Source organism: Psilocybe cubensis, chromosome 12 (genome assembly GCF_017499595.1).
Source record: "Psilocybe cubensis strain MGC-MH-2018 chromosome 12, whole genome shotgun sequence".
In the NCBI taxonomy this organism is placed as follows: domain Eukaryota; kingdom Fungi; phylum Basidiomycota; class Agaricomycetes; order Agaricales; family Agrocybaceae; genus Psilocybe; species Psilocybe cubensis.
In genome coordinates, this window is record NC_063010.1 from 1,739,453 (window position 1) to 1,757,138 (window position 17,686).

Below are 17,686 nucleotides of genomic sequence, written 5' to 3' on the forward strand. Positions count from 1 at the left end.
TCAAAGGTTTGTGTTTCTTCTCGTTCATTGTTTCGTTCAAACGCGCTTAACTCAACAGAATGTACATTTCCGTTTTTTTCGGCGCACTACAGCCGTATAACACGATATTTTGAAATTTTCAGAGCCATTTATTGTATATACTATCATCTTGGAATGCCAGTGCATTTGTATTGTATCTGAGTTTTGTTGATACATGGACTTCAGCACTAATAATATGTTGAGTTATTTTTTTTGGCTTGGTTTGTATCACCACCACCTCCATCGACTTATTGTGTACTTTGTATAAAAAATATCCTTTGTCACGACAACTTCGCCAACACTAATTCGCCTTGCACTGCGTTTTTTTGTAAAAACATGCTTTTTATTCTTAATTTCTTTTTTGTAGGGTAAGGCTAGAGCGGTCTAGTATTGAGGCCTTGGAAGTGTTGTGCAGATAATGGCGTAAGTAAACGGACCTATAAACACCAGGCAATAAGCGTTTTTTAAAAAATACGAACAAAATTTGTCAACGTCATACAAGAAGATATTTAGAGTTACAACTATTTTACCTACAGTGGTTCCACTTGCTTAGAAGTTTCGTGTCATACGCAAAGTTGGAAATATGGATCCGACATTTAACAACGTTTAAAGGTCAATCTATTTGTCTAAGTACATGTACAACTTGATATTCAACACACCATCAACCTGATCATTGTCATATAGATGTGGCCCAACTCCATTTTTCTCTGTTGAAGTCGGGCTGTATCTCACATTCTCTCCGCTTCGCAGGGTCGGCTCGCCATATACGAACCACTCCAGCTTCCGCACATACGGCCAAAGAGTTGTAAGACCAATCCACTCCGTATGAGCTTGATGACCCCCCTCTCAATCTCACAGCATGCGCTGGACTGACATCTAACCGAGTGTCGCGCGCGACACTATAAATGAAAGCATCCCCGTCTCGAGACCCCATGCCGTGTACTAACCATCGACCGCATGGCGAGACCGACATTTTCGCGTAAAACGAAGTGGTCCCCCCCAAACCATCAAAGGATATCGGGTTCGCACATAAATTTAAATCCCGTGCACAGTACACGTATATCTTTGCGTCGATACCAAATCCAAATACAATGCCTTCTGATTCACCGATACCCATCACGAGCGATACGATACCCCTAGACCGGTGATAGTTATACAAGCCTGGGTCCAAGTTAGAGCGTAATAGATACTGGCTAGTCGATCTGAAATCCCACAACCGGAGAAAACTAACAGCGAAAGTGAGTCGTGCTTCCTAACACATGTTACAACACTCACCCATTAGCAGAACAACTACTTATTACACCATGAGTAACATTGTCATGCGGTACGAGTCCCGTGATAGTGGGCTCCAGAGAAGCTTTGACTGCCTTGTGTGCATGAGAAATGGTTGCGACGGGTCTGATACCTGTCAATCCCGAAGATAAACGAACCGAAGGTTCCACTCGCAAGTCCCACAAAGATATAGTGCCTTCTCTATCTCCAGTGTATACAAGTGATTCGTTCGTGGGATGCCACAAAACACACTTGACAGGTTCGCAGTGTCCGTGTAACCGATGCGTTATAAACCGCTCTTCGACAGTCACAACAAACCCGCCGGGGTGATAGTCGCCCGTATATTTTGTATGAGTACATGTTCCGACTAACAACGACTTATCATCTCCCTTCCACTTTAGATCGCTGATGTAGGACGAATGTTGCGTGACCAACCGTCCTCTAGGGTCTACACGAAATAAACAGAAAAGCGCAAATTCGAGATCAGTGTTAAATTGCAACGATCAAGAATATCGACAACTACCACATTCCGATAAACACTTCCGCCGCGTATCAAGTATTTTGACGGCTCCGCTGAAGGTGCCTATCGCAAGCAATGACCCACTACCAGCTTTAGAGACTACACACAAATGCGAGTTATACGCATTGATAAGCAGCGCAGTATAAGTCCTGTTACATACCATTTGAATACGAGCAAACAGAGCGTCTATCAAACGATCCGCACCGGTAATCGACACCGTTAAAAGTGTCCGAAATATTTGAAGACACAAACGATTTTAAAAACGGTAAACGAGAGACTATATCACGGGTAAAAATCAGTACTGGGTCGTATCGGATCCATCCGACACAAAAACTGTACCTCTACAACCAGTGCGATACACAGTAGTAGACAAAAAACATCGTTGCATCTGACCATCATGGAGGGTCCGTGTGCTAACTCTTCTTTCAGTATTGACGGGGATATCTTTATCAGTTCCAGACATAAATCAACAATAAATCGATCTCCGGTCTTTTATACAACGAAACGTAGACACACAGAAATCTAATTCACATACATTATTATCAAATAGTCGATAGTTACTAGGCCTTGAACAGCCCGAAACAGCCTGATCATCAAAATATGTCAATAAGATTACGATCAGCAATGTCCATGACAAATATAAAATGGTCATCACCTTTGACGTTCCATGACAACGTAAGATATTCTGATGAACATAAGAACTTGTCAATAAAAACTAATGTTTAATCGATAAACGCGGTGTGCTATATCCACTGACTCCCTTCATCGGCCGATCATTCACTAGACGTCACGTCCTGTCTGTGTGGTGATTGTCAAATTGCAAGAAGAGAATGTTCTCGGACGCAACTCAGTGACTTTTTAACACTTCTGCAATTGGAAGTTGAAAATCTGTAGTTGCAATTGTTAGAATGGGTTATTAATATTAAACACCAGAAACATACCGTAGCAAGAGCAGTGTCGATCTGAAAAAAGGTCAGCTTTACGAACTTTTAGTGCAAAACAAAAACTCACATAGTCGGTGGTGATGTAACCACTTCCCTTAGTGTTCTTCGAGTTGCTGACGCGCAGGTAACTCTGGATGTTGAGGACAGACAAGACTCCATATGGAGACATGACTGTGAAAACGAGGCTGAAAGCATCACGGTAGGTGTAGTCGGTACCTGGAATCAAAATATGCAAAGATTGGCATTGGTTTGGCGGGACAAAAACGAGTCCGGAACTTAATGCGGACGGTACCAGTGAGATCAGAATGCGTAGTAGCTAGAAAAATGTTTAGAGCAATGTCCTATACGGAGACATGTATGATAAATACCTTGAGTTACAACTCCTTGGATCGAGGAATGAATAGAATTTAGAGTTAAGAGTGACACAATACGGGCCATACACCATCCCCACATTCATCTGCGCGCTCATCTCATGGACGCGCGCGCTCAGCTCGCCCTTGCGCGTCTCCTAAGCCTTCATGAGCGTCTCGAACGCGCTGAGGAGTTGCTTCCACGCGAAATTGTCCCAGGCCCGATCTCCACCTTGTGTGTACGGATATAATTGCGCGAGTGCGGTTCACCCGACGCAGAGACACCGTACCCGAACGTTGGAAGGGTACAACACCACCGGCGCTACTGTCGTAGCTCTGACCCAAGCTGACCCCACCATCCATCCTCGTTGCGCTTACCACTGTAACTACTGTTGCTGCTGTGATTGATTAGCTACCCGATGGATGAGTACGAGTCGAACTGCATGACGTATCCCGGGTTGTTGTAGCTGCTACTGGACGGGTTTGTAGGCGCTCGGGTTGCCCTGCTACTACTGGCCTTGGAGGTAGCTGTAGCTGCTGCCGCAGACGTGCGCTGCGAACTGTTGGCCAAAGCTACTTAACGACTGAAAGGGTATGCCACCGCCGCTGCCTGTATGTGATGGGTAGAGCTGTACCCAGAGAGATATCCGGCACCGCTGCCTCTCATCGAGATACAACCGCCCATCTACTGCTGCGGTACGTATCCCATGGTCATTTGGGGCTGTTGCTGTTGCTGCTGTTGTGGGTACTGCTGGTACATGCCCTGTTACTGTTGCTGCGGGGTGACGGGGCTCATCACTGCAGAACCCTAGCCACCATACTGTTGCTGCTGCTGATTTGTGACAGGAGGGCTCGAGAGGTCTGGGAATCGCGCACTGTGATTGGATCCGCCATCAGCTATAAAAGGGATGTTGGTCAAAGACTGGTTCGCGCTGTAACCGGAGTACATCGATAGCGCAGGGAGTTGTAGATATGAAGAGATATGGGTAGTTGGATGAGTCTAAAGGACATGACTGCGTATTAACCGCGAGCCGTAAAAGGTGAAAACTCACAGTAATAGATAGATTGGGCAGCAGTAACGGATTTTTCGAGTTAGTAATAGCCATGCTATGATAAGGTTTTGATGAGAAATACTATCCAGAGTTAAATAAGAAAGAAAACAATATGGTTGACAGTGGCAGTGCCAAATGTGAAGCCAGATGGGACACTGGACAATAAAGGTCGAGTTGTAACCAATACAAAAAAATGTACTTACTAGACTCTCAAAGTCAACGGATAGTTCTTGCGGTTTTGGTTGATGGGTATTCTTGGGCCGGCAACAGTGATAGCAATGCGGTCGACTAGTAAATGCGTGTCAAATTTGAGTTTCATATGAAAAAGACAATGTATGAATGAACGGCTGAGAATGTATTAGGTGATTCCTGGAGGACACCCCGAACCATTGACACCAAGAGACATGCTGCTGTAGCGCGTTCAGTGAAAGCAAAGAGAGGATATGTCAGGTATAACATACATGTTGAAGCCCGGAAGTGCTGGGACAACGATTGGAATAGTTCTAGAGCGACGGGACATAGACGGAGGAGACAGGCATTGTCAAGTGCGCCGGGGACATTAACTAGCATCTGGAGCTGTTGGTTGATGAGGGAGGAAGGGGCGTCGGGGATACAGACCAACAGGATGGTGCTGCTGGTCGTGGAAGGAAGTGGAGAGGAGACGGTTGTATAGGGACGGAGCGGTAGCGGGTGTGACGACGACCGGCAGTGCGATGCTGCTGGTTGTTATCAATTGGATGGACAGCGACACGACTTGCTGTTCAACATAGTAAAGCTGGGATACATAGAAATAGCTTAGAAACTTGAGTCAGAATCCGTGTAACGTACCAGGAGGGCCTCCTCTCTATATGGGCCCCTTACATTGCCTGACCGTCACTTTCTGTGTCATCTCCGTCGTCGGTGGTCGACCCTAATATGGCCAGCCAGAGTGAGGTTGAGTCCGAACAAGAACAATTTAAAACACGTCACCTGATTGGCATCGTGGATTCGTGCTACCGGTCATTGAACAGTTTAGCAGCGGTAGGACAACAATTAGCAGTGCTTTATATGACTGGCCTTCCCATGCCACTCAATACTCAACTATTCACCATAGTCCTGAAAAAGGTTATAAATCTACGATTGAAACAGATATCTTGGTTGTGGGTGTGTATAGCGAAAAAAAAACATGCCATGGTCAATTGAATACTACTACATACAAGACCCGACAACGAACAAGTTTTCTCGTTAATGTAACAATGGTATCAACAATCAGTGTACACTGTAAATACAGCTAACTATCCATCCTTGGGATATCTATATAAAAGCCAATGTTAAATAATTAACACCATAAAAATATGAAAAGGGGAATAAATAATTCACTTCATTCTTAATGATATAATACAAACAGAATATCTAAAATCAAACTCAATGGGTATATGGGTACATGCCATAGAAGGTCGTCATGTTGCCGTTTGCATCAAAAGAGTGGCACATACACTTGAACCTAAAAAGTTCATAGTTATGACCAGCGACGCGCTCGGGTGGGCCGACTCTACGAGGTGCAAAGAGGAACTGTGCATAGCGACTCAGTGAATGACACACTCGACCAAAAAAATAAAACATAAAACATAGAAATAAAAAAAGACACTTTACTGGATTATCAATCTCGAAATAAGGCGTAAAACCCAAATGACATAACAGACAATCGGCCGTAAACTCGATGTACCACCACATTTCAGTGTCGGTTAGCCCTATAATATCCAACGGGAAGAGCTCTGTATGTATGGAATGTTACCATCAACTTAAAATGTGAACATGGACATGTCACATACCTAAAACCATTTGTTTCTCGATGTCAACGGCACGAAGAACGATCTGCATGACATGGCTCTGGCACGGCTTCTTGGAAAACCCGGAAAATAAGTGACAGACAAAGTCCAGGAATAAGTGGTTAGATGATTGTATCATCGTTATCGCATGACTAAGTTCCGGTACCTCGACCAATGCGTCCGAGCTCGACAGTATAGTGTAAGCGGAAGAGTTGAAGATACCAGCGCTGACGGCCAGAGCAAGCACCCGATCCACGAGGGAACCGTTAGCATTCGCGGACGTTTTAGATGCCCATGTCATTACCCAGTCTTGCATCTGAGCATAATACGTAGACCCGTGTATGGCAGAGGATATACGGTCCATCTCGGCATAGTCGGTGATCAAACCAGACATGAGTTCAGATATAACACCATGGTATATATTTTCACTGAATAGTTCAATCGTCAGTTCATAAGAAAACAGAGTACATGGATAAGACAGACTTCATAGTACGAACGTCCATAGCACATCGCGCTTCAAACAGGTCAAGGGATTGATATATACTATCAACTATCGGTGACCTGCCCAAACGACGTGGTAATAACACCATCAATGCAAGACCGAATATATGGCGCTGGTCGTGGTCGAGTTCAAGATCCCAACTTTCTGTCAAAGTCTCGAGGTCGATGGTGTCTACAGTCCAGAAGGAGCTCGACATTCGCTTATATACATCCCAAGTCTAGAATTTTAACAGAGATTTAGATGGCGAATTGAATAAATAAAACAAAAATAAAAAAGGAGAAAAGAGAGGAGAAGAAGCAATACAGAAGAAAAAAAAAAAAAAAAAGAAAAAAAAAAAAAAAAACCGGAGACTGTAAGACCTTTTCGGAACTCGAGGACAGTAATGTAAAGTGAGTGGGTCTGTCGATCATAAGATTGGGCTCATCAGGAACCAGCACCCCCTTAGGTAAGCAAAAGTTGGCTTACCTCCGAACCTTTTCAACCCTTCTGCACTCACACTATTCTACATTTTTGAACCACAGATATGTAGGTTATGCTTCTTTGAACACATCTGTGGTTTTTTTTTTCAAAAAAATTTTGATCTCAAGAAGTTATAAAGATTTTAATTTTTTTCCTTTTTTTTTAGTCTAACACGTCAGAAATGGTGTTTTCTCGAGTTTGGGAGATTTTCGAAAATTTGACAATGTTCTTTTGGCCGCTTATATAATGGTACACGTGACCACACGTGACAATAAGTCACGCCTAAGTAATACCTCTCAGACTCATTATGGACTTCCAGAGACTACAATTTGACCTCTGAGGTGTAATTCTATTATTGTGGGCATAAAGGCTAGTAGTAAGGATTGTATATGCACATTTATGAATTTTTTTTTTTTAAACTTTTTGTCTGAAACCATTTTCCGTCAACATAACTTTTGATTTTTTTTTCGAGCTGGATTTTGGCCGCTCTTGGCGCCAAGCCCATTGATTACGTAAGGGTGCTGGTTTCTGATGAGCCCAATCTTAGACTTGGTGAGCGCCATGGCTTAATGTTATGTATAATCTATGAAAAGTAAACATACAACTTGAAGGAGAGTTGCTCTTATACTGTACCGACCAGAGCCTAGACCAAGATATTTGCACGAACTGTTAGTTACATATAAAATAAAACGAGATTTAACCAGGATGACGCGAGCACTATTTATAATCGTGCTTAGTAATAACAATAAACCATCAAAAAATGCTGACCGACTCACCGTTGCGTAGGTGACATAGATCATTACAGTTACCCTCGTAATATCATAGTGGAACTCATCATATAGCTGTTAAAGTGATCGGCAAACGTGATCATCATAAGAAATGGTTGTCTCTGACGCACCAATGAAAGATAACAAATAAACATTGCGTTGCGCTGATAGTTGTTGATGTGGATACTGTTGTTAGCGGAAGAGGTAATGGCTTGGTTCGGAGGGAGACAAGATAGAAGGATATAAACGGCGTAACATTGATTGATTACTGCCACGGAAATGGCCAGCACAGTAACCAGTCAGACTTCTGGTAATGAGAATGGACGATGGTATGATATTGATGTAAAACGACCAACGTACTTTGATAAAGTATCATTTTGTCATCAATATTGTTCGACTGGAATGTCGTAAAAGAAGGATGGACCATAATACGCGTTGTTACACACTAGTTGATATTTAGAAGACTCGAGGCGCGGTGCCGATGATATATCATATCGATATGTAAACCGAGTTGGTTGCGCATTGTATTTCATGCAGGGACTATTGGACAACGTGACGAAGAACGCGACTATCAGCATCGAAACGGATGATCGGGATGACATAAGTGTTGACCAAAACGAAGCGGTACGGCGCGGGTACCCATATGACACGTGACTCTGCGGCACCAGTAACATAACGTAATCAGATGACACGACCTACCATTGTTGACTCTTGACACAACCTTGCTCAGACCACGCAGGTTCGACCACGACCGACGAACGAAATGAAGCATAATGAAGGAGGCAGGAGTTAGAGTACAAGAAAGGGAGACCCATGTAGGAGACCCCAATGGTGCGTCATATAGTTCCAATTTAGATTTTATAGGTTCAAACTTGCAAACTCAACAAGTAGATATATCCACCGCTTCCACTGAGGCCTCGAGCTGGGAAAAGGACAGATTTGCTGACGATGTCCACGTCACAATCCACTCCGTTATGTCAAGAGCGGAGCTGGGGTGATTCTCCTCATCACCATCACTCTCCTCACTGTCCGCCCTCCACACCAACCGTCGACACAGAGCCTTCAACCGAGCGGCTGTCAAGATACACCGTAGACACGAAGGTATCTCTGACGCGCGCGCGCGGCTGTGTGCGTTCGTGTTTGTGTTGCTCACGGGCGACACGACCTGGCACCGGCGGAGGATGCGCACGGAGGGCGTTGTCCTAACTTGCATCTGCCTCTCTACCTTTACGCCATCTCCCTCATGTTCTACTCTCCTACAGGGCGAGAAAAGCGAACCTGGCCATTTCACATCAACTGACACGAGGAGCAGTGATGCGGCTGCTGCTCATCCGTTCGCAAAGGCGACAGAATGAGGTTAATCCGCCTTCCTCTACACTGTTTTCACCGGCACGACGAGCACAGTTGGTGCTGCTACTCGAACCGTAACCTGTCACAAACACACCACCCACACAACTTTGACCGCCTCCCCTTACAGCCGTGAACCTTTGGCTCCTCCTACAACCTCCTTATGACGTGCCCAACTACATGACGAGCAGCGTGATTATTGCTGCTTGTCTGATGTATGACTGTAACTCATCCCGCTGCACCATTCCATGTCTACTTGGCGAGAAGCATTGGTCCTGTTCTCATGGAGCATACCCTACATAATCCTCCCTCCGCCTTCGCGACCCACCACAACCGAAAAGGGATGACGACCCAACGAGCAGCAGCCATAATGTTGCTCGCATTACTGCCTTTGCCACCCACACTTATCCGCCTATCGACTCGACCGGCAGCAGCCGCAAAACCCATGCGCTCTTCAATTCACTGCGGTGAACAGCATTATGGTTGCTCGTTGTCCATCCGCCTCCACTACCCACTCCGTTTGGCGCGACGACTATCAACACTATTGCTTGTCCTACCGTCTCCTCCACATTCCCGTTGACAAGATGAGCAGCGCGAGGGCTCCATGTTGCGCCGGTTCCACCACCTCATACCCACTGACAAGACAAACAGCGTTCAGGCTACTACTCATCCCACTACCAGCGCAGTGCATCGACTGACTTGATGAGCAGCAATTCCATTGCAGCTTGTCTTATCGCCTCCTCCCAACCACACAACGAGCAGCACTAGGGCTTCTGCTCGTCTAACTATCTCCATCACATTTACACGGCAATGCTGCTTGTCCTAAAAAAATCTACACTATACTGATACGGTATACGGCTCATGCTTATTCATAGTCTCCGCCACTCACTGTCGAAAACATTTTACACTATCTCTTTACTCTGGTGTCTTTGCACTAGTGTTGCCCCCAATTAACGCTACTGACATGACCGTTGTGACCCATCACCATCACCAGCAAATATCACTTACCGGTACCGAAGTTTCCTTTACTAAGTCTTCGCAATAATTTTATAAGTACCAGAATACTGTTTATCTCTTGTGTAATATATGTATTGAAGTAGAAAAAAGACATTCATAAAAGTCAATATTCAGTCATTTAATGAAACCGTGTAAGATATCAAGATACAGACTATAAACTAAATATAAACAAAGCCTCGTACATACCATGCGTGAGCACTGGCTCACCTTACCAGTTAGACCGAGAGAGATCCACAGTACCGGTCGTGACGTCAGTGACGTGCTTGTCGGTGACACTGGAATAGTATCGGACTGTATCATAGAAACAATTATATCGTCTTGTAACATAAAACAAACAATTCCAACGCATCCTGACACATTCAAACTCACTCCATCCGACTCACAAACGGTAGCAAAGAAACATTCGGTCAGTGGTTCATGTCTAACACCATGTACATCCAATTGTAACTAAATAGTCTTTTGCCAATCATCTATTCGAGTATCTAGCTATAGAAGCCTGTAACACGGACAAAGGTTCTGGGTTAATGTACAAAACATCCCAAAATAACGAACTGTCTTTATCGAAGTCGGGGTACAGCTCATCGTCATCACCAGAGTCAACGCAAATTTTGTTAGTCTGCTCCCATCCGCCAGAGTAAACAGACTTGGCCCATTTTATCATCCCAAAATTGACCGACACCAAGTTTCTCCGGCTCTCTGCTGCTTTGGTAATATGTATACCCTGAACCTTAAGATGATCGGGTCCGGAACCAACTGGAATAATTACTGGTGTCGTGATAGTCCAGTCGTTAAACTGCAGGAGACGCGCCTCTCGAAATAGAGGAGGGTCTAGTGTCAGCATCAACGACGCTTCCTATCCGGACACCAAGTATTTCAACAAAGAATCAGTACATACAAGAAAAATTAATTATCGGAAAACAACTCACCAATGCATCAAGCTTCGGACTCCGTACAGTTAGAGATTTGATGTTTGGGAAGGCATTCCCCAGACGGTAAAGCGATGTCCCGATACGCGAGTACGATTCCACAAACTGAAGTGTAATACACAGTATAGACAACGAAGTGTTAGGAGTCCCGGTAGGTGCCATTTCATTGAGGAAGAACGTGAAGCTGTCGTCATCCATCGCTTCTGTTAAACATATTTTGACGAGCACGCTCTTTATACTAATGAATCTGATAACTTTGATATCTCCGTGAAGGTTGAACTTCTTCAATTTCGGGAAATTACAGAAGGTTATTGGACTATCGACGACGCGAAGCCTTTTATCGTCCAGGCGGATAGCGTCGGCGTAAGTAGACTGGATGGGATGTACTGAATATCTGAGCATATATTTCAGAAAAGGTGATAGTTGAGTTCGCATGATCATCGTCAATGATTCAACGTTCGCGAGAAATGGTACCGCTCGACGCAGTAACGCGTGTGTGATGCTCACGTCGTTGTTGGTCGATACAGTGTATTGAAGCTCCTTGGTGTAAGTTCCATAGCTTTCGGTCGACTCTATGATCGTCTTGAAGAAACGTTTCGCACTAGAGTCGTACACAGAGACGTCGCGATATAACTGCCTGGAAACAACATCGTGCAAAGCCCATCCAGTGCATAGAAGAGCGTGCTGGTCTCTCCGAGGTAGATAGCGTGTTATCTCGTCCAAAAGCTCGTTCGCCAGACAAGGGAGCGATGTCTTATTGAACCTAAACGGGACTAAAACCAAAAGGGTAACAAGAATAACATTTAGCCGAAATCTATACCAAGGGTATACGAAAATCGAAGATCACACCTGATAGAGTCATAGGGAGAACCTTGGGACCAGAACGACGTGGTATAGACAAACGTATTTATCCAACGCATTAACTAAACTTTTTTTTTTGTCTGATCTCAAGGTAAGGTAAAAAAATATTAATACATCCACACATAAAACAACGACCATGATTGGATATAACTATATGTAATACAGTGTACGTCATCATATCAACAAAACGATAACCCGATCACAATTAACCTTGTGCTGACATATACCCGTTACTCTATCAAACTGGCTACAGTCATAAGCTATTATTAGAAGATGGAAGACAAATGAAGCCCATCACAACTGCGTTTCGATCTACGTGATCAGAGAAAACCGAACGTCATGTCTGCACAGTACGATTCAGGATGCTATTGAAGGGACAGATTAGTCGTACAGTATACGACTCAAAGTATCAACACGAAAGATAATGAATGTTCCATCAATACAAGTAAGGTATAAAAACCAAACTTCTACGGTGATCAATTTCAGAGCAACACACTTACTCGATCACTGTAATAGCCATACACAATGTTCAATGCGATAGAAGACAGCCTCGCAAAAGAGCAGAGAAACTCAGGTAACTTGACGAGTTTCGAAGTATACCCGTTCCCTTCAAAGCTAGTGGAGATCGCATAGTAAGTGCAAGCTTATAATCTTAATCCACCGAAGCAAAAGGAGATGAACATGTTTAGCCCTCTTGACACCCGAGGGTTCGTAATCCCGCCGACATTATTAAAAGTGTATTCCGGTAACCATATGTTCTGTATGCCTAAATGTTTCCACGGAGTGGACGCAAATATTGTCGTCGCGAGGAACGCATACTACAACGGACACGACGGGGTTCACTTGGTCTGTGGAAACTTCAAACATCATTCCCAATGCGCTTTTCAAGGTAAAGTTCAAACCATTATTTTTCCTACTATCAATAAACCCATGTTATAGTCAACATCACACGACTACTCAGAGAAAGTACTGACATGGTGTTCACTCAATACGCATTGACACCAACTGTTCCGATGAGTGAGTTTTGTAATGTACTCAACAATCTAAGCATGATACCATACTCACCACACAAACCAGAAGTACCCCCTTCATCACCAGTACATTCAAGCATCGTGTCGCTCCCACCACTAGAAGAAGCGGAACAATCCGTACAATTACATTCCGATTACAATCCAAATGAAGAGGGACCGAACGAAGACAACACACCGCGACCGACGTACACCATGGCTCTGGAGCGAACAAATATCCCGGACACCTGCTTCGAGGACCGCCTTAAGTACGACCATCGCCCAGCATCGATTTGCGATATCCCACGTGAAACTGCAACGACACCATCACTTCTCGATCGCATCGAAACGGACGACGCTTTCAGCACGAGGACATGCAGGAGCACATCTCCGTCGCTATGTCAAGTAAAGACTTCCGAACAAAAAGACAAATCAGAACATGGACGAGACATATGCGTTGTCACCGGACCTGGTTTACCAACAATGGTTATTGGGGCGAAGAACAACATTGGAACCAAGACAGTCAAACTCGATGTCGACCAGCCTAAACAGGAACGTGCTGGTACGTATTCTATACAGATAAACCACTTAGACAAGTTAACGAAATGCTCACAGACAATGTCGACGAATATGACTATCCGCTTACGGCCAGACGCGATGGTATTCCATCCATCATTTCTTGCATAGACCCGTGTACTCACGAATATAGTCACGATCTATTTCTCTCTTCGATTATAAACGCGAGCGTCATCTGTTGATAGAAATACCACCACCGTATATAGATTAGGCCCACAGATAGAGAGGGTATAGACTGAACGGATTAAGGGAGAATGGGACGTGACCATAGAATTATACACCATTGTGTATAACACGCTTTAAGTCTGGTTTGAACCGTGTAGAATTATTTATACGAATTCGTACCTATCACAACGTCAGATGTCAAGATCGAAAGAAATATTACACCGGTAATATAACAAAAATTCTACTTTATTTTAATGTTGGTTAAGCTTTTATACTATAACGGGTTCTGTCTTCTCACCACTATATGGATAGATACTTCATTTAAATCAGAGATATTTTGAGACAACGAAGTTAATGTGATTTCTTTCACCAAGGTTACAGCGGTAGTTCAAAGGAATAAATATCAATTTCCATATTGTCAAAAGCATCGCAAATACATACAGACGATTTTCACTAATAACTACAACTGTAGATGGCAAGCAATACTTTTTGTGGATATACAAAGCCAATCCACTACAGAGCCTACGAGCTGTTGTGAAGTGAATTGAGACCGGAGAAAGTGAAGAGTGTGTGTGCACACATTCCCTCTGTTGTGTGGTCATAGAAGAAACGGCGACGACAGATGGACCCACGTCGAGTACCGTACATTGATAACGACAGAAGCTGGGACAGATGATACCAAGAGTGCAACACAAACACCCTCCACGTCAATACCCAGGATGGAGATAGCAAAGGAGATGGTAGACAACATAACATACAACGTCATTCACGTTATTGTGGACTGACAACAGGTAGTACCAGAGGAGGAGAAGGGGTGATGTCCTGTTTATCGTTGTAGGAGGAGAATATAGCAGCGGATGATTGTGACAAGAAAGGGCACGAGCAATAGGATAGAGAGAAAAACACGTATTCTGTAGAGTGCTGTACGTGTCACGTAGAATGTAGTGGTGGTGGGTACAGAGCGGCAGGGACATATGACACAACATGAAAACGCGAAGCCCTGTGTATGTCGTCTAGACATATTGTTGGGACGGAGAGCGATACAGATCAGAGATCAGTGCTCTACATGTTGTTCGCGATGGAGTGCATGACACATATATCCCTATGCCAATGTTGGAAATGGGAGAAGCGGCGACGGCGGGTGGAGTAACATGCAACGCCGTGTGCGTCGTTGCGAGTGGAGAGGGGTGTATGTGTGGTTTGTGATGAATATTCCCTCCGTGTTGTTATGAGCAAGTGGGTAGGTGATGGAAAGGACATAGCACAAACACTCTCCTATCAATATAAAGGACGGAGAGTACAGCGGGAGCGGCAAAGAACATGAGATACAGTACTGCGTGCACTATTGTAGGTAGAGAGTGGAGCAGTATGGAGAGTGACGCGAAATGCCTTGTGTATTGTTATGGAGAGATGCAATTGTAGCGACGAGAAGAACAACACACAACACCATATGCGTATGTTGTGAGACGACAGAGGACATGTCTTGTGTGTCAGGGTGGTCAGAGGGAGCAGTACCGATGGTATCGGGCACCCAATACATCACACCATGTGAATGGGAGAGGGAGAGAGGTAAAACAATACGTTCGATAGAATGTGACCGAGATGGTTGTCCGATGTCGTACTGGATAGAAACAGCTACAGATATAACGGCCGCATAGAGCGCTGTACCATGCATGTCACAGTGAACGGGAAGGGGGGTCTGGTTACCGCGGTGAGTATATTACAGGGACGGAAAGCAGAATGGTCTAAGTTGATGATGTGCGCGTTGCGACGGATGAAAACATATAGGACGGAGTGGAACAACACGTAATGTCGTGTATGTGTTGGCGAGTATGCTGAAGTTGCAACAGAACGCGGTGGTAGAAGGGACCAAGAGTGATCGATCGGTTTAGATACCAGGCACGCAGCGGAGTGGATTGGTTAAGTTGTGCACATCAGTTTTAGCGGGTAGAGGAGAGTGTCGGTGCGCTTTGAGTACCATCATGGTATCGGATTATACGGTTACCAGCTTCCGAACCAGTGGAATCTATGCTGTCTTACGGACATAAACCATGGTGACACTGGTCGGGACGGAAATACCAACGACTTCTTCAACCAAACATGAACTGGCTTTCTCAGCTCAATTCTCTTTTTAATTTATAGAACGACATGGAATAAGGTTATCCGACGTTAGCCGACGTAAGAAGCATGCTTACTACAACGATGGTGCCTATCTGAGTTGAACTGAGATTGAAAATGAGCGCGTTTTGGCTGGTAATTCAATACCGCCAACTGCCGAGTCGATCTTCACTGACACACATACCTGGTAAGCAAAAATACCAGGAGATTTGTGGATGACAGCCTTTAATTTGGTATATGGGATGGTTCTCAAGCAATCGAGAGTATCTGATGCGCCAGTGCAACCAGTTTCTTTAACCATGGCATCGTAGTACTTCTGGCCGTTTGTGATATCACCAACTGGAATGGTAGCTCCTGATTGCATGAACCCGCCTCTGAAAAGACCCTCAGTGTTGCCATCATTCGCCACCATCTGCAGAGCAACAGATATAGGGCCAGCGGATTCACCCCAACTGGAAAAATATCGTAAATGAGTCATGCGAAATATAACAGGAATAACAAATTCAAGCCTACATGGAAACTTTGGTGGGATCACCACCAAATTGAGTGATGCACTTTTGGATCCACCGCAGAGCCTCACGTTCTGTATACATTGTGCTAACATACTTCGTTAGCAACATAATCAAACGTACGATCTTGAAGACCAAGGTTGCCCACACCAGCTTTTTTCGCCTCTTTACTTGCAAGGAAGTCGATCCCAGTTAACCTAATCGAAGGGATTAAAACATGAACGTGTTTATGACAGATATACCGGTATAAGCACTTGTAATTCATGCTGACGTAGATGATAGGTTGTCCAAGATCTTGGGACTTTTTGACGATTAATGCTCCATCATACATAGAAGTACTTCCGAGTTCGAAACCACCTGTCACAGGAGGTTGAAAAGTATATAGTAGAGGTGTTGATGAATTGACTTACCGCCAAATATCCACTAAAATGTCTGGGTCAGCAATAAATTGTAGTACATATCGAAAAGATACTTACCACAACGACAGGGAGCTTGGATCCAGGAGTAGCAGTAGCTGGTTTCACGACGTTCACAGTGAGGCCTAGAATCGTCGAGCATAAGGAAAAGATTCGAGGACATGTCACCATGACTCACAATCTTCATCGTCGGGAAGACTTGACCAAAAATTGAATTGATCACATAGTTGACTGCTTCCGCTGTCAGGCCGGAGAGGAGAGGCAATCCGACAGATTGTTGACCACAAGAGGGCCCGTATTTCTTTGCGTCGTAGGATCCATTCATGTATGTGATAGGCTGGGGTAAGTGGTACCTAAGGTTTCCGACACTGCGAAACAAATATATATATATAGTCAACGGAAGAGTCTAATTGAAATATTAAAAACATTTACGGAGGTTGGGCGAACAGAATACCCAAGAACCTCTGTACCGTCCCAGAGGTCTCTCCAACGAACGTCGCGCTTCCGAGAGTTACAAATGGAATAACGAGTGCGGTGGGAGCAGCGGAGACGTAAACCGAGTGAAGCACGATGCTCAACAGGAAGTGGTGGAGCATGACCATCGTCGACGTGAAGGGACTGGCACAGAGACACATTCAAAGGGAAAATAGTAATGTTTCGCAAGGCACATTTTATGCTAGAGGCTGAGAGGAGGATGTGCTCCTGACAAGGACCTGGGAATCTCTAAATGAGGCGTTCAATAGCGCCTCATCACGGGTTGGACACAACACGCGGACAAATTCATAAGCGCGGCGTAGGACTGAAAGTCGACACAGGACAGAGGTATGATCATTTAAAAAAATTAACCAAATTTCCCCAGCGTAATAAAAAAACCCACGATATAGTCGCCGACGACTACCCGATATATTTATTTCAAAGACAATAATGCGTCGCTTGTTTACAGTCGTCTACCTGTGACTGTCGAGGAAAAAAAAAGAGAAAAAAAAAAAAGAATAAGCAGTAGGACAAAATAAAATAAAAAGTAAATTAGACCGAGTAGGCCTCACCTGCGC

At 44.4% G+C, this 17,686-nt stretch overlaps 5 protein-coding genes across 5 annotated transcripts; 1 reads left to right on the forward strand and 4 right to left on the reverse strand.

Moving 5' to 3' along the window:
• Positions 1-3,912: 3,912 nt before the first annotated feature.
• Positions 3,913-4,726, reverse strand: JR316_0012514 (uncharacterized protein; the record flags this gene model as incomplete). The annotated part of the gene is made up of 4 exons (XM_047898139.1): positions 3,913-4,104; positions 4,157-4,211; positions 4,360-4,444; positions 4,618-4,726. 4 exons carry the CDS (start codon positions 4,724-4,726, stop codon positions 3,913-3,915), a joined length of 441 nt encoding a protein of 146 aa, XP_047743028.1.
• A 700-nt stretch (positions 4,727-5,426) lies between these two features.
• On the reverse strand, positions 5,427-6,876 carry JR316_0012515 (Ribonucleoside-diphosphate reductase subunit M2; the record flags this gene model as incomplete). The annotated part of the gene is made up of 6 exons (XM_047898140.1): positions 5,427-5,449; positions 5,632-5,736; positions 5,839-5,910; positions 5,968-6,392; positions 6,448-6,683; positions 6,811-6,876. The coding sequence occupies 6 exons, from the start codon at positions 6,874-6,876 to the stop codon at positions 5,427-5,429; spliced, it is 927 nt and encodes a 308-aa protein (XP_047743029.1).
• Positions 6,877-10,264: 3,388 nt separating this feature from the next.
• On the reverse strand, positions 10,265-11,844 carry JR316_0012516 (uncharacterized protein; the record flags this gene model as incomplete). Its single annotated transcript, XM_047898141.1, has 5 exons — positions 10,265-10,347; positions 10,440-10,477; positions 10,566-10,909; positions 10,983-11,755; positions 11,832-11,844. 5 exons carry the CDS (start codon positions 11,842-11,844, stop codon positions 10,265-10,267), a joined length of 1,251 nt encoding a protein of 416 aa, XP_047743030.1.
• A 524-nt stretch (positions 11,845-12,368) lies between these two features.
• Positions 12,369-13,537, forward strand: JR316_0012517 (uncharacterized protein; the record flags this gene model as incomplete). The annotated part of the gene is made up of 5 exons (XM_047898142.1): positions 12,369-12,475; positions 12,533-12,732; positions 12,783-12,860; positions 12,921-13,412; positions 13,443-13,537. The coding sequence occupies 5 exons, from the start codon at positions 12,369-12,371 to the stop codon at positions 13,535-13,537; spliced, it is 972 nt and encodes a 323-aa protein (XP_047743031.1).
• Positions 13,538-15,800: 2,263 nt separating this feature from the next.
• Positions 15,801-17,236, reverse strand: JR316_0012518 (putative secreted lipase; the record flags this gene model as incomplete). The annotated part of the gene is made up of 8 exons (XM_047898143.1): positions 15,801-16,161; positions 16,223-16,292; positions 16,342-16,415; positions 16,473-16,575; positions 16,629-16,641; positions 16,695-16,759; positions 16,809-17,002; positions 17,067-17,236. The coding sequence occupies 8 exons, from the start codon at positions 17,234-17,236 to the stop codon at positions 15,801-15,803; spliced, it is 1,050 nt and encodes a 349-aa protein (XP_047743032.1).
• Positions 17,237-17,686: the final 450 nt, after the last annotated feature.